General features: G+C 41.2%; 1 protein-coding gene across 5 annotated transcripts in view; it reads left to right on the top strand.

The window, feature by feature from the left end:
* The window catches only part of APBA2 (amyloid beta precursor protein binding family A member 2), a 706,148-nt gene that overhangs the window by 410,579 nt on the left and 279,539 nt on the right, over window positions 1-16,030 (top strand). For all 5 annotated transcript variants that reach the window (XM_077263902.1, XM_077263901.1, XM_077263904.1 and 2 more), the window contains one exon: window positions 4,726-4,806. In XM_077263902.1, coding sequence (XP_077120017.1) covers window positions 4,726-4,806 — 81 coding nt within the window. The remainder of the gene's footprint in view (window positions 1-4,725; window positions 4,807-16,030) is intronic.

Here is a 16,030-nt window from a genome sequence, read left to right as displayed (position 1 = left end):
CATAAATATCAAAGCTTAATATTTTTGGAAGTTGGAGTGGTTTTTTTTTTAGATTTGGCTATCTTAGGAGGATATCTGTTTGTGCAGGTAACTATTACTGTGCAGAATTATTAGGCAACTTAATAAAAAACAAATATATTCCCATCTCACTTGTTTATTTTCACCAGGTAAACCAATATAACCGCACAAAATTTAAAAATAAACATTTCTGACATGCAAAAACAAACCCCCAAAAAATTAGTGACCAATATAGCCACCTTTCTTTATGATGACACTCAGCAGCCTTCCATCCATAGATTCTGTCAGTTGCTTGATTTGTTTACGATCAACATTGCGAGCAGCAGCCACCACAGCCTCCCAGACACTGTTCCGAGAGGTGTACTGTTTTCTCTCCCTGTGGATCTCACATTTTATGAGGGACCACAGGTTCTCTATTGGGTTCAGATCAGGTGAACAAGGGGGCCATGTCATTATTTTTTCTTCTTTGAGACCTTTACTGGCCAGCCACGCTGTGGAGTAGTTGGAGGCATGTGATGGAGCATTATACTGCATGAAAATCATGTTTTACTTGAACGACACCGACTTCTTCCTGCACCACTGCTTGAAGAAGTTGTCTTCCAGAAACTGGCAGTAGGTCTGGGAGTTGAGCTTCACTCTATCCTCAACCCGAAAAGGTCCTACAAGTTCATCTTTGATGATACAAGCCCAAACCAGTACCCCACCTCCACCTTGCTGGCGTCTGAGTCGGAGTGGAGCTCTCTGCCCTTTACTGATCCAGCCTCTGGCCCATCCATCTGGCCCATCAAGAGTCAGTCTCATTTCATCAGTCCATAAAACCTTTGAAAAGTCAGTCTTAAGATATTTATTGGCCCAGTCTTGAATTTTATCTTATGTTTCTTGTTTAAAGGTGGTCGCTTTTCAGCCTTCCTTACCTTGGGCATGTCCCTGAGTATCGCACACCTTGTGCTTTTTGTTACTCCTGTAACTTTACAGCTCTGAAATATGGCAAAACTGGTGGCAAATGGCATCTTGGCAGCTTCACGCTTGATTTTCCTCAATTCATGTGCAGTTATTTTGCACCTTTTTTGCCCAACACGCTTCTTGCGACCCTGTTGGTTATTTGCCATGAGACGCTTGATTGTTCGGTGATCACGCTTCAAAAGTTTGGCAATTTCAAGACTGCTGCATCCCTCTTCAAGACATCTCACAATTTTGGACTTTTCAGAGCCGTCAAATCTCTCTTCTGACCCATTTTGCCAAAGGAAAGGAAGTTGCCTAATAATTAAGCACACCTTATATAGGGTTTTGATGTCATTAGACAACACCCCTCCTCATTACAGAGATGCACATCACCTGATTTACTTAACTGGTAGTTGGCTCTCAAGCCTGAACAGCTTAGAGTAGGGCAACATGTATAAAAAGTATCATGTGATCAAAATACAACTTGCCTAATTATTCTGCACACAGTGTATTGGGTATTGTCAAGAGGAAGATTAGAGACACCAGACCCAACAGTGTAGACGAGCTGAAGGTTGCTGACAAAGAAACCTGGGCTTCAAGTGCCACAGGATGATTGCCTCCATGCCGCGCCACATTAATGCAGTAATTGATGCAAAAGGAGCACCGACCAAATATTGAGTATTGACTGAACATACATTTCAGTAGGCCAACATTTTGGATTTTAAAATCATTTTTCAAGCTGGTGTTATAAATTAGTCATTGGCTGTAAGCATTGGCAGTTTTCATTGGCTGTGAGTCATAATCATCAACATTAACAGAAATAAACACTTGAAATAGATCACTCTATTTGTAATGACTCTATATAATATATGAGTTCACTTTTTGTATTGAAGAGCTGAAATACATTAACTTTTTGATTATATTCTAATTTTGTGAGAAGCACCTGTATATCAGTCATTCAGTATCTATAATATATACTGTATAAAGGAGAGGTGGAGAAACTGGAAGGAGATAAGTCAGAGCTCACGAAAACTACTAAAAATGCAGGATACAAGTCATATAGTGCCCAGATATCTGCATTTTTAAACAATCGCCAGCCTGCAATATGCTTGCTGGTTGGCATACATTTAGTAGCCTGTCTACATGGCTAGATGTGCCAAGATGTAGACAGATCGATCTGTAATAGATCATTCTGTATGCATAGGCTGCCATTGTTCTCAGCAGCACTGGTCCTGAGAGTCAATTCTGAAAAGTTACTTGGACTTACAGTTACATTGTAAGCTTAGTAATACACCATTAACAGTGCAGAATTGGGTGGGGTCTTCACCTGAAGCCCTTAGATCTAACGTAAGCAGGCAAGTTTTAGCAGTACAATTAATAAGCTACAGCATTTTTCAGATAAAAGTTATCAACATCTCCTTTAAACGATGTCCTGATGCAGAAATCAAAAACTCACCTTACTTGACATGATCATTGTCTTGTACCATGTTTGGTTTCAGCTCCAGTTTTTAGCAGCAGGTTATTTTTTTGCATAAAAAATAGTTATTGGGATGTGTTTCAAGTTAAGAGATGCTGCATCTGTATAGCTAAAGTGCAGCTCATATTAATCTAACAAAAATTCCTAAAATGAGCAATCACTCTATATTTGTATTGATGAAAATGTGCAAATGTTTACATGAGATATGTGCATTACCTGCAATACATATTCAGGGGTAATAATTAAACACAATTATCATTTTAATCATGTTTCAGTTAACAATTACGAGTCGGCTCCTCACCCTGTGATGAACAGTGATAGCCCAATGGCAAATTGAAATTTCAGGATTCTTCATAGCTTTTCTCTCTTTCACACCACTGACAATTCAAAGTAATTCTAGTACAGTGACTTCCATCAAGATGGAGAGTTCAGCACTTCTAGATTACTGTGAGTTACTCATTTTGTTAAGAACAAGTCTAAGATGCTGCTCAGAATGAGCCATGAAGGGAGTTACACAAGTTACCTTAATATAAAATGCCTTATTCCCCTACCACAGTATAATAATATTCTGAATGAAGTAACTTCATGTATTCAAGGCTAATTGTGACAGTAATATATCATATATATTTATTTTATCTATACAGTTGTGCTCAAAAGTTTACATACCCTGGCAGAATTTTTGCTTTCTTGGCCTTTTTTCAGAGAATATGAATGATAACACCAAACCTTTTTCTCCACTCATGACTAGTGGTTGGGTGGAGCCATATATTGTCAAACTACTGTGTTTTTTCTTTTTCAATCATAATGACAACCCAAAATATCCAAATGACCCTGATCAAAAGTTCACATACCCTGTTGATTTTGGCCTGATAACATGCACAGAAGTTGACACAAATGGGTTTCAATGGCTACTTAAGGTAACATCCTCACCTGTCACCTGTTTGTTTGTAATCAGTGTGTGTGCATAAAAGCTGAGCGAGTTTCTGGGATCCAGACTGACTCTTGCATCTTTCAGGCAGCTACTGACGTTTCTGGATTGTGATTAATGGGGAAAGCAAAAGCAGTGTCAAAGGATCTACAGGAAAAGGTTGTTGAACTGCATAAATCAGGAAAGGGATACAAAAAGATATCCGAGGAATAGATAATGCCAGTCAGCAGTATTTAAACTGTGATTAACAAATGGAAAATCAGGGTCTCTGTAAAAACAAAACCACGGTCAGGTAGACCAACAAAAATGTCATCCACAACTGCCAGGAAAATTGTTTGGGATGCAAAGGAAAACCCACAAATAACATCTGCTGAAATACAAGACTCAAACTAGCAGTGTGGCTGTTTCAAAAAGTACAATAAGGAGGCACTTGAAGAAAAATGGGCTTCATGGTCGAGTTGCCAAAAGAAAGCCATTACTGCGCAAATGCCACAAAGTATCTTGCCTACAATACGCAAAACAGCACAGAGACAAGCCTCAAAATTTCAGGAAGGTAATTTGGAGTGATGAGACCAAAACTTAACTTTTTGGCCACAACCATAAATGTTACATTTGGAGAGAGGTCAACAAGGTCTATGATGAAAGGAACACCATTCCTACCGTAAAGCCCGGAGGTGGATCGCTGATGTTTTGGGGAAGTGTGAGCTACAAAGACACAGGAAACTTAGTCAAAGTTGAAGGAAAGATGAATGCAGCACAGTATCAGCAAATACTGGAGGCAAATTTGCACTCTTCAGCCCGGAAGCTGCACATGGGATGTACTTAAACGTAAGAAGAGTTGGCAGCTTTACCATCTGAGAAAATAAAGAACCTCATCCACAACTACCACAAAAGACTTCAAGCTGTCATTGATGTTAGAAGGGGCAATACACTGTATTAAGAAATGGGGTATGTCAACTTTTGATCAGGGTCATTGGATGTTTTTGGTTGTCATTATGATATAAAAAGAGAAAACACAGTAGTTTGACAATAAACGGCTTCACCCAAACACTTAACCCCTCTCAACACAAAGTGTGCTGGAGCAAACTTCTAGGTTTCAAATCACTAAAAGCCTCAGTGAAACATATCTTCCCTCCAGAACTTTGCCAGTGACTCTATCACAGTGTATATATATATATATATATATATATATATATATATATATATATATATATATATATATGTATTATATATACATACACTGCATAAGATATAACAATCTTCTTTATATATGGCTACTAATGGGGCTTCTTCCTGGTGTTATATAATCATATGAGTTGCTATGTCTCTAATAATTAATTTCCGTATGTGTTTTTTCTAGGTGTGTAACAGTGGGGAGCAACCCAGGAAACAGCAACGCTCAGATCTTAATGGGCCAATTGATAACAACAATGTCTCAGAAGTAAGCGATTCTATTTCTTTATCAGATAAAACTTCAAGTGCTGATTATTAGAATGGGATTTAGGGTATGTGCACACGTCAGGATTTCTATCAGAAATTTTCCAGACAAAAACTGGACATTTCTGCCAGAAATCCGCATGCGTTTTTTTCGCGGTTTTCATGCGTTTTTGACGCGTTTTTGTGCGTTTTTTGTGCGTTTATTTTCAAATGCAGAGAATTGCGGGAAAAATGCAGAAAATCCGCAAAATTAATGAACATGCTGCTTTTTTTACCGCGATTCGTTTTTTTCGCTGAAAAAAAACGCACCATGTGCACAAAACATGCAGAATGCATTCTAAATGATAGGATGCATAATATATGTGTTTTTAATTAGTTTTTATAGCGTTTTATGGCGAAAAAACTGAAAAAAAAATTTGAAAAAACCTGAACGTGTGCATATAGCCTTACAAGATTTTTTTCAAGGAAGTTTCTGCCATGTTTATTTTCCCACACTACACATACAGTGTCATAGTGTTAGCCATTTTAGACTGCCGGATCAAGAATAGTAGTACTTACATTACTCTTACCTTTTTCTATAGATTTAATAGTTCTTTTTTTACCTTTTTACCTATCTTTTCTGTTTCCAATAACATCAAATTACAGGGGCTTAGTTGCGCGTTCTTCACATTTTTACCCTAAAAATGTGACATATTTATTTTTATCACTAGTTTGTTATTAACCCACTAGCAGAAAGGGACGGTTGGCTTTCCTTTGCTTCATGACTTGATTATGCATTGCAATCACACTATCATAGCAGGTTGGGGTGAGATAATAGAAAAACCTAGGAGCAGAAAAACAGAGCAATAGGGCTTTTATCCGAGGGAGATAAAGATGATGAATAAGGTTTTGCTAACCTGGTTTAATTGTATATATGCAGCGCCCCAGAGACCTGGTTGTTGCAGTAACGTCGCTCTGCCACTAAGGGGAGTGATGGTACGTCTGATTGCACTAAAGGATTTCACCTGACCAGGTATCACAGTCACACATTACACTTCACACTCTGGCCACCAGGGGGAGCAAAGGGTCCTATGTATTAGGCCACTCCTCACACTTGGGTAAAACTGGGGGCTGGATAGGAAGTTAGAGAGAAGCTGACTGGGTTTTGCCCGGGCAACATCTAGTGAGAGAAGAGGTTGCTTGGGAAGATTCAGGGGGGTCCCTGTCAGGGGTGGGATCCTGACAGTGGCCTAGTGAACAGGACAGATCGTTACGGTGCCGCACCTGCACTACATTGCGGCGGTATCTTAAGAAAGGACAAGAAGCGAGGTATATTGTGGAGAAGTGAGAAACGAGATCACAGCACAAAGGCGAGAGAACCAGTAGGAGTCGTGCCCCGAGATCGGCAACATCCTACTGAGGCGCGTAGCCGGTGGCCGGAACGCCGAGGAAGTATTGGGCTCTAAGCATTACTTCAAACCAACGGCAGGACAGTTAATTATAGGTTGGCTGTCTCACCTAATTCAACTAATGAAGACAACGGAGGCAAATTGTGGGAGAGGGGCGTCTCTAGGGTCCCTATAAAATAGCTCCAGGCCTACCCCGTCATACGGGTGCGTCCTATCCATATCATCTGGGGGACGGAGGGAAAGAACAGAAACATACACGACAGTTGTGAGGACTATCCCGTGGTGCTCAGCAGGGAAGTACTACCATACCCAGGCGCTAGTAGGTAGGCACTGATTTCCACCTGCAAAGGGAACTCTGGATGTGCCTTCGGACCGGCCGGTCTCGGACAGCCCTGTTAGCAGTGCTCTGGATTGCGGATCCCGAAGCCTTCAGTAAAGAGGTAAAGAGACTGCAACCCTGTGTCCTCGTTATTTCATCGCACCAGGCACCACCACCTTTAATTGGATTCCCCTTAGCAGGGTCACGGACCGGGTCAGGCCACCGTGACAACCCCAAGACTGAGACAGAGAGGCCCGGTACCGGGTACCCCTCGGCCCTGCGTCTGGGGGCGCTCCATATACACAACATTTCCATGACTGATTAATCCAGCTGCTGTAGGTCCAACGAGTCATCAGACTGGGAAATCACAGATCAGGAGAATTTGCGGATAATCTGCGCTGGTATCACATTTGATAGATCCAAGTCCAAACAGAAAGTATTCAGTTGATGCATTTCAAAGTTTTTTGCAGACGTCTTCATCAGATCAAGAAAACCAATGCTTTCTGTCTTAACCTGGATCTATCAGATGTGATGTCAGCAGCACAGATTATTCGCAAATTCTCCTTTCATGGAGTGAGGTAAAGGCAAATGCTATTATGCGTTAACCTCTTCACGCCTATAACTTTTTTTTATGTCATTGGCAATGTGGAACATTTCCTTTGATGCAGGCTTACACACTGAGCCAGCATCTTTCCTTGCACTTGATGGCTGATTTTAAAAGAGAAGGGTTATTTCAATGCCATTATGCATATTTTTAGTAACAAACTCATTTCGTAGCTTGCTATACAAAAGAAATAAATAGCGACAGAGGCCCTAATTTTATGATCTGCTCTACTTACTTATGCAGTAGCATACATGGTGTTCCTAGTCTGTGTGAAGAAGTACTAAGGAGGCTGCAAAGTCTTTTATGTCTTTACGGCAGTGCACACAGGTAAAATAAATTTAGATGCTTATCGCAGGCAGGATGACACCAGCAGCTACAGTGTGACTTAATGAAAAAGTGATGCAAATAATCCCAGCACAAATGTCCAAATGAAAATAAAGCGAATAAACAGTACAAAAGAATGCTTGCTAGTGATTGTATATGTGTGACGAGCTATGTAAAACTGAGACTGGCGAGGAATAAAAAAATAATTTGATGGAAAGACTTTGAGAAATAATGAATATTGTATCACCAGAAAATTATTCAAAAATAGTGGTTCCTCTATTATAAATAAAAATAAACGTAGTTGATATAAAAGAACTGAAGCATTCATAAATATGTAAAACCTGCCTTAGAAAAAATAGAGATAAACTTATAAGTGGGAGATAGCTAATGTAAAATACAGTTCTTCAGATGTATCTCATTTTATTACAAAATAGTCAGCTACAAGGGTCAAGCAAAAAGATTTGCAGGAACCTGATCTGTTGGCCACATTGATCGTCACCAGCCACTGGACGCTAAAGCTGCAATCAATGGCGTAACTTGAAACTCGTGGCAAATCTCCAAGAGGGCCCCTATCTATCTTAAGTCTTTAGTAATATTGGTCTTCTAATAATGCCCAAAGGGACTATTTGGGCCCCTTAGGCTCCAAGACCCAAATGCGATTGTAACCACAGCAGCTATTATAATTACCCCCCAGCCTGCAATCTTCCTTCTACCTACTGGTAACCACTACGCCTCTTACGATTTGTAGGCCCGTTGCTCTTGTCACATGTGCATTATATGAGTATATTAACATTGAGGTTGCACCAAGCCTACTATTCAGAAGAGGCATTGGTGATGCCGGCACGTAGTAGGATCCTGCACCATATATTAGCAATTTGGCTGCTGAACTTGGGTCCTCAATTTTTTTTGCTCAAATCTAATTACTCCCGTACAGATACATGATATACAGTATCATACAGAAGTATACAAAATATGTGAGAAAGAAAAGCATGCCTGACTATAAGCAATGTTTCTAGAGGACAATGTGCATGATGTCTGCCTATCTACAGTGCCTTGCGAAAGTATTCGGCCCTCTGGAACTTTTCAACCTTTTCCCACATATCATGCTTCAAACATAAAGATACCAAATGTAAACTTTTGATGAAGAATCAACAACAAATGGAACACAATTGTGAAGTTGAACCAAATTTATTGGTTATTTTAATTTTTTGTGGAAATTCAAAAACTGAAAAGTGGGGCGTGCAATATTATTCGTCCCCTTTACTTTCAGTGCAGCAAACTCACTCCAGAAGTTCATTGTGGATCTCTGAATGATCCAATGTTGTCCTAAATGCCTAATGATGATAAATATAATCCACCTGTGTGTAATCAAGTCTCCGTATAAATGCACCTGCTCTGTGATAGTCTCAGGGTTCTGTTTGAAGCACAGAGAGCATCATGAAGACCAAGGAACACAACAGGCTGGTCCGTGATACTGTTGTGGAGAAGTTTAAAGCCGGATTTGGATAAAAAATGATTTCCAAAACTTCAAACATCCCAAGGAGCACTGTGCAAGCGATCATATTGAAATTGAAGGCGTATCATAAGACTGTAAATCTACCAAGACCCGGCCGTCTCTCTAAACTTTCATCTCAAACAAGGAGAAGACTGATCAGAGATGCAGCCAAGAGGCCCATGATCACTCTGGAAGAACTGCAGAGATCTACAGCTGAGGTGGGACAGTCTGTCCATAGGACAACAATCAGTCGTACACTGCACAAATCTGGCCTTTATGGAAGAGTGGCAAGAAGAAAGCCATTTCTCAAAGATATCCTTAAAAAGTGTTGTTTAAAGTTTGCAACAAGCCACCTGGGAGAGACACCAAACATGTGGAAGAAGGTGCTCTGGTCAGATGAAACCAAAATCAAACTTTTTGGCAGCAATGCCAAATGATATGTTTGGCATAAAGGCTACACAGCTCATCACCCTGAACACACCATTCCCACTGTCAAACATGGTGGTGGCAGCATCATGGTTTGGGCCTGCTTTTCTTCAGCAGGGACAGGGAAGATGGTTAAAATTGATAGGAAGATGGATGGAGCCAAATACAGGACCATTCTTAAAGAAAACCTGCTGGAGTCTGTAAAAGACAAGAGACTGGGATGGAGATTTGTCTTCCAACAAGACAATGATCCCAAACACAAAGCAAAATCTACAATGGAATGGTTCACAAATAAACGTATCCAGGTGTTAGAATTGCCAAGTCAAAGTCCAGACCTCAATCCAATCGAGAATCTGTGGAAAGAGGTGAAAACTGCTGTTCACAAACGATCTCCATCAAACCTCACTGAGCTCGAGCTGTTTGCCAAGGAAGAATGGGCAAGAATTTCAGTCTCTCGATATACAAAACTGATAGAGACATACCCCATGCGACTTGCAGCTGTAATCGCAGCAAAATGTGGCGCAACAAAGTATTCACTTAAAGGGGCCGAATAATATTGCACTCCCCACTTTTCAGTTTTTGAATTTCCATAACCCATAAATTTCGTTCAACTTCACAATTGTGTTCGACTTGTTGATTCTTCACCAAAAATTTACATTTGGTATCTTTTTGTTTGAAGCATGATATGTGGGAAAATGTTGAAAAGTTCCAGTGGGGCGAATACTTTCGCAAGGCACTGTATGATGTTTATATTTAGATTAAGATATTGCTATTTTGATTCCACATTTATTGTTTCCTTTTAAATTTAGTTTTTCTAGTGTAAATCAGTGGGCTACCAGACCAGCAGATCAAGTTATCAAATTGTTACGATAAATTTATGAATACATCAGCCAAAAGTCAACTTTGTATTACTATACTGTATATTTGGCAAAATGATTTAGTTACCTTGAGGTTTGATAAATTACAGCTACATTGCAATCCAATTATCCAAGAACAGTAGGGAAGAATGTTAGAGTAGACGTAGACCTTGTTCATAAACAATTTTGGAGCTATGAATCCATTGCAGAACAAAAATGAAAGCATTGAGACAAAGTGACTATGTAGTTTCACATCAGAAATTCGAACAGGGTGAACATACAATGTTTCTCCAAAAATAAAGCAAGGTCTTGTTCCTTTTTTTTATTGCTTCAAAAGGTGCATAAGGGCTCATTTTCAGAAGATGTCTTTTTTTTTCCATGAACAACAATCCACATTTATTATTTACCCCCCCAAAAAAACCAACGTTTATTCAAATATAATCATGTCATCACACACACTGCACATACATATGTATACACACACACACTGCACATACACATGTAAACACACATACAAACTGCACACACACATGTATATACACACACACTGCACATACACATGTAAACACACACACATACTGCACATACACATGTACAGTAAATATGCACACAAAGCACATACAGTACATTCCAGCTTATTTCCTCTAGAGTCCTGCAGTAAAAGGACCTTTGGTGACATCATGGTCACATGATCATGAAGTTGTAAGAGTGGTGGACTGTTCTGCTGCGTTCCTGCCCTTGAGGACAACAATAACACCATGTGGTTTTAAATGTCATGTGAGGCATATTGTGGGCACATGTCAGCTGTAAAAAACAGCTGACATGTCCCAGCTTTGATGTGGGCTCACCGCCGGAGCCTGCATCAAAGCGCGGTTCTGACCTCGGACGTACTATCCCGTCCGAGGTCAGAAGGGAGTTAAGGTGCTTAATGTAAACGTATGGTAGTTAGTTGACGTCAGAAGGATAAGATGTAGTTGATGTACTGTTAAAAGGGGACATTTCCTAGTAGTAAGTCAGATAGGAAAGTGTAGTAAAAAAGTCAAGTTCAAGTACAGTGGTTTGCTAGGACTGGTATGTATCAGTCATTCTCCGAAGTGGGAGGCCATACTAGAATCCTGAAAAGATGCCCCTGTTACATGTGGAACCCATAGTCTGGCATAGGGGATGCTAGGCACATCATGTCCACTGGCGTACATCAAAAGATGGAAAGGGATCTGTGTAGACGGAAGGTACCATTTTCAAAGAGGGGAGAAATGTAAGAGTGATGCACTGTTCTCCCGCGTTCCTGCCCCTGAAGATAACACTTGCGCCATATGTGCAGTATCATGCGGTTTTACATATTATGTTAATAGTGATGTATGTCTCATACATTTTGTTATGCTAATGTACAGCGTGTAAGTAATGTAAAGTGATAATGTACAAGTGAGTAGTGTATAGTGCAGGTTAAGTATAGAATTAAGCATACAGTATACACAGGATAGTGGTAAGATGTTTAGTGTACATTGATGGTAGTGTGAAAGAAATGGTTACATTCTAAACTCAATAAAATACAAGAAAATAATCTCGTGCAAGAGTGACCGATGATCCAGTTATCATCTGTCTACATGCAGATATTTTTATGGCCTAATATTTTTTCTTACAATTTGCAAAAATTGTCAGGGAAACATTGTGGTTTCCAAATTCAATGATGATATAGGACAGGGGTGGGGTACTTCATGCCCCAGTGCCATTTACGGCCCTCAATTACTTTTTATCAGGCCCCCCGAGCAGATTCTCAGGGACCGCATTCTTGGGCTGGAAGGTATATTTTGATCACAACCAGCTCATTAATTTCTTCTTGCTCTGTTACCAAACACACACAGTGTTCACTACTGAACACTGAAGGGCATGCAATGAAAGATTACGTCCTGAAACCAGTGTCACAGTCAGGATGTACTTTGTGGGCCGAGTTTGTACGGCCCCCGAAAGATGGTATAAATATTCAAATGGCCCTTGACAGAAAAAAGATTCCCCACCCCTGATATAGGACAACCACCCAAAATTATGTGGGTTCAGCCCAATTTCTCTTGAGATTATTGCTCATAGCTTGGTATCTAAGACAAAGAAAGCCTGAGTAGAAATTGAAATCCCTTCTCTAACAGTAGTTAGTTGATGTTAGAAGGATTAAATGTGGTTGATGTGTGGAACTAGACCATATTGCGTAGGGAGTGGGACTAGTGTTGGTAAAAAGGGGACACTTGCTGGTAGTAAGTCAGATAGGGAAGTGCAGTGACAAAATCATGTCACGTCCGAATCCCAAGGTGTGGCATAAGGGCTGCCGGGCACATCGTGTTTCTCTGGCGTTCAGGGAAAAATGGACAGGGAATCGTGTAGAGGGAAGGTACTGGATCCCAGGTGCATTGTTAGGTGGACAGGAAATTCCTGAGGCTGACATTGTCAGTGGGCATAGGGATAGTCCACAATGAATGAGTGGTAGGGTTAGAAAGGTGTTATACTAAGGAAGTAAGAAGTATGAACTGTTGTGCTCTATCCCACAACCTGATGAGCTTGAGCTGACCAGTAAAACCAGTGAACTTGGTGTCCCGCATATTGTGTACGGTGGCTCCGGAAGATTAAGGCTTGGAAACAGCAGAAGCCTGTGGCCTACAATTGAGCATGGTGCACCCGACACCTGACATTAAACTGGGACTGAGCCACTGTTTTCCTGTAAAGTGCAAGAGCGTAACCGGACAGCAGCTCGGTCATGACTACCGCTCTTTGCAACTTTACAGTGTCACCAAAGGTTCTTAAATAGTTTTAACCTTGGCATAGAAATGCTGGGGGCCCTGTTGTGAAATTGGATTTTGGGCTCCCCCGGTGGCCACTGGTGGAATTGAACTTGTGTGCATCATCCCCTCTGTTCACCTGTTCCCATCAGGATGTGGGAGTCGCTATTTAACCTTGCTCCTCTGTCACTTCCATGCCGGTCAACATTGTAATCAGAAGCCTTTCTGTGCATGTTCCTGCTACCAGACAACTTCCAGCTAAGTCGGACTTTTGTCCTTGTTTGTTTTTTGCATTTTGTTCCAGTTCACAGCTGCAGTTTCGTTTCTGTGTCTGGAAAGCTCTTGTGATCTGAAATTGCCACTCTGATGTTATGAGTTAATACTAGAGTCTTAAAGTAATTTCAGGATGGTGTATTGATAGGGTTTTCAGCTGACCATGAAAGTACCCTTTCTGTCTTCCTGCTATCTAGTAAGCGGACCTCGATTTTGCTAAACCTATTTTCATACTACGTTTGTCATTTTCATCTTAAATCACCGCCAATATATGTGGGGGCCTCTGTCTGCCTTTCGGGGAAATTTCTCTAGAGGTGAGCCAGGACTATATTTTCCTCTGCCAGGATTAGTTAGTCCTCCGGCCGGCGCTGGGCGTCTAGGGATAAAACGCAGGCTATGCTACCCAGCTACTGTTAGTTGTGCGGCAGGTTTAGTTCATGGTCAGTTTAAGTTTCCATCCTTCCAAGAGCTAGTTCCTATGTATGCTGGGCTATGTTCTCTTGCCATTGAGAACCATAACAGTTTGACCGGCCCACAAAGGGTTAAATTAATTGGCAGAGAAAGGAGAGAAAAAAGAAGTCTGCTGAAAAATTTTTTTTTTTTTTTCCTTCAGTTCTGAGTGTGCTTTCAATTGAATCACTTGCAAGTCTGCCTATATTGCAGCCTTCCTCTCTCTCTCTCCTTCTAATCCTGGAATGGCTCTGTGTTCACCTGTTTAAAATGGATATTCAGAGTTTAGCTGCAGGTTTGAATAATCTCACCACGAAAGTTCAAAATTTACAAGATTTTGTTGTTCATGTTCCTATATCTGAACCTAGAATTCCTTTGCCTGAATTTTTCTCGGGGAATAGATCTTGCTTTCAAAATTTCAAAAATAATTGCAAGTTGTTTTTGTCCCTGAAATCTCGCTCTGCTGGAGATCCTGCTCAGCAGGTCAGGATTGTGATTTCCTTGCTCCGGGGCGACCCTCAAGATTGGGCTTTTGCATTGGCTCCAGGGGATCCTGCGTTGCTCAATGTGGATGCATTTTTTCTGGCCTTGGGGTTGCTTTATGAGGAACCTCATTTAGAGCTTCAGGCGGAAAAAGCCTTGATGTCCCTATCTCAGGGGCAAGATGAAGTTGAAATATACTGCCAAAAATTCCGTAAATGGTCTGTGCTTACTCAGTGGAATGAGTGCGCCCTGGCGGCGAATTTCAGAGAGGGTCTCTCTGATGCCGTTAAGGATGTTATGGTGGGGTTCCCTGTGCCTGCGGGTCTGAATGAGTCCATGACAATGGCTATCCAGATCGATAGACGTCTGCGGGAGCGCAAACCTGTGCACCATTTGGCGGTGTCTACTGAGAAGACGCCAGAGAATATGCAATGTGATAGAATTCTGTCCAGAAGCGAACGGCAGAATTTTAGACGAAAAAATGACAAACGTAGTATGAAAATAGGTTTAGCAAAATCGAGGTCCGCTTACTAGATAGCAGGAAGACAGAAAGGGTACTTTCATGGTCAGCTGAAAACCCTATCAATACACCATCCTGAAATTACTTTAAGACTCTAGTATTAACTCATAACATCAGAGTGGCAATTTCAGATCACAAGAGCTTTCCAGACACAGAAACGAAACTGCAGCTGTGAACTGGAACAAAATGCAAAAAACAAACAAGGACAAAAGTCCGACTTAGCTGGAAGTTGTCTGGTAGCAGGAACATGCACAGAAAGGCTTCTGATTACAATGTTGACCGGCATGGAAGTGACAGAGGAGCAAGGTTAAATAGCGACTCCCACATCCTGATGGGAACAGGTGAACAGAGGGGATGATGCACACAAGTTCAATTCCACCAGTGGCCACCGGGGGAGCCCAAAATCCAATTTCACAACAGGGCCCTTAAAAGAGTGGGGCCCAGGGCAATTTACCAGTTTGCCTCCCCCATCCTGACTGTAACTAGGGCATATTTTGGACTAGGCTTACATTTCAATCATTCCTCAAAGATCCTGAAAAATCATTCTAGTACTTATTTTTGGGGTAGGTCTTATTTTCGCGGAAACATGGTAATTACAACATACCGTAATCTAAGGGTCCAAGTAGACAAGCTGACCACGGCTGTTATCCGACCACAAATCTGCTATATACAATCTGATGGGTGGTCATTTCATTGCCAGTTTAGAAAGGCAGATCAGAATTTTCTGTGCACAGAACAATTGTTAATATGATCATTCTGTGCACCTAGAATATGTTAGTGACAGCACACTAGAGGTGCAGCTAGGGCTTCAGCTCAGGGGGGCAAAACATCTGAGTGGGTCCCTAACGGGCAGACACATCATTGGTGCAACCTGCATGGTCGCACATGGACCCAAGAGGTTAAAGGGCCCGTTTTACCTCCAAAGAAGGTGCAATTTTGCATTTTTAGGGGCTGCAAAGGGCCCATAAATTGTTCTTGCACAGGGGTCTTTTTCTGTCTGTGTCCGCCTGTGGCCCCTAACCAAGTAATCATGATTATAACTACGGTGGTATGTTATTGAAAATAAATCTCTATACAAAGGCCAGCACTGATATTACCACCATATGGTGACATATAGTGCTGCAGAACATATAGAGGTTATAGTACAATTACAGATGGTGACATACAGTTGACGTTCTTTCTGGTGGAGTCATTCACTTTTCCATCTGGCCCAGACTGACATGTCGACTTCTCCAGCTAGGACTCATCTGCAGAGATTGCAACAAAGACATATCTGACTTCTCACATTTCCAGTACCGTTCACATGTAGGATCTTAGAATCATA

The sequence above is a fragment of the Ranitomeya variabilis genome, chromosome 5 (assembly GCF_051348905.1).
Source record: "Ranitomeya variabilis isolate aRanVar5 chromosome 5, aRanVar5.hap1, whole genome shotgun sequence".
NCBI classification, from domain to species: domain Eukaryota; kingdom Metazoa; phylum Chordata; class Amphibia; order Anura; family Dendrobatidae; genus Ranitomeya; species Ranitomeya variabilis.
Note: the sequence above shows the minus strand (reverse complement) of the source record. Positions and strands in the feature narration are given on the sequence as shown.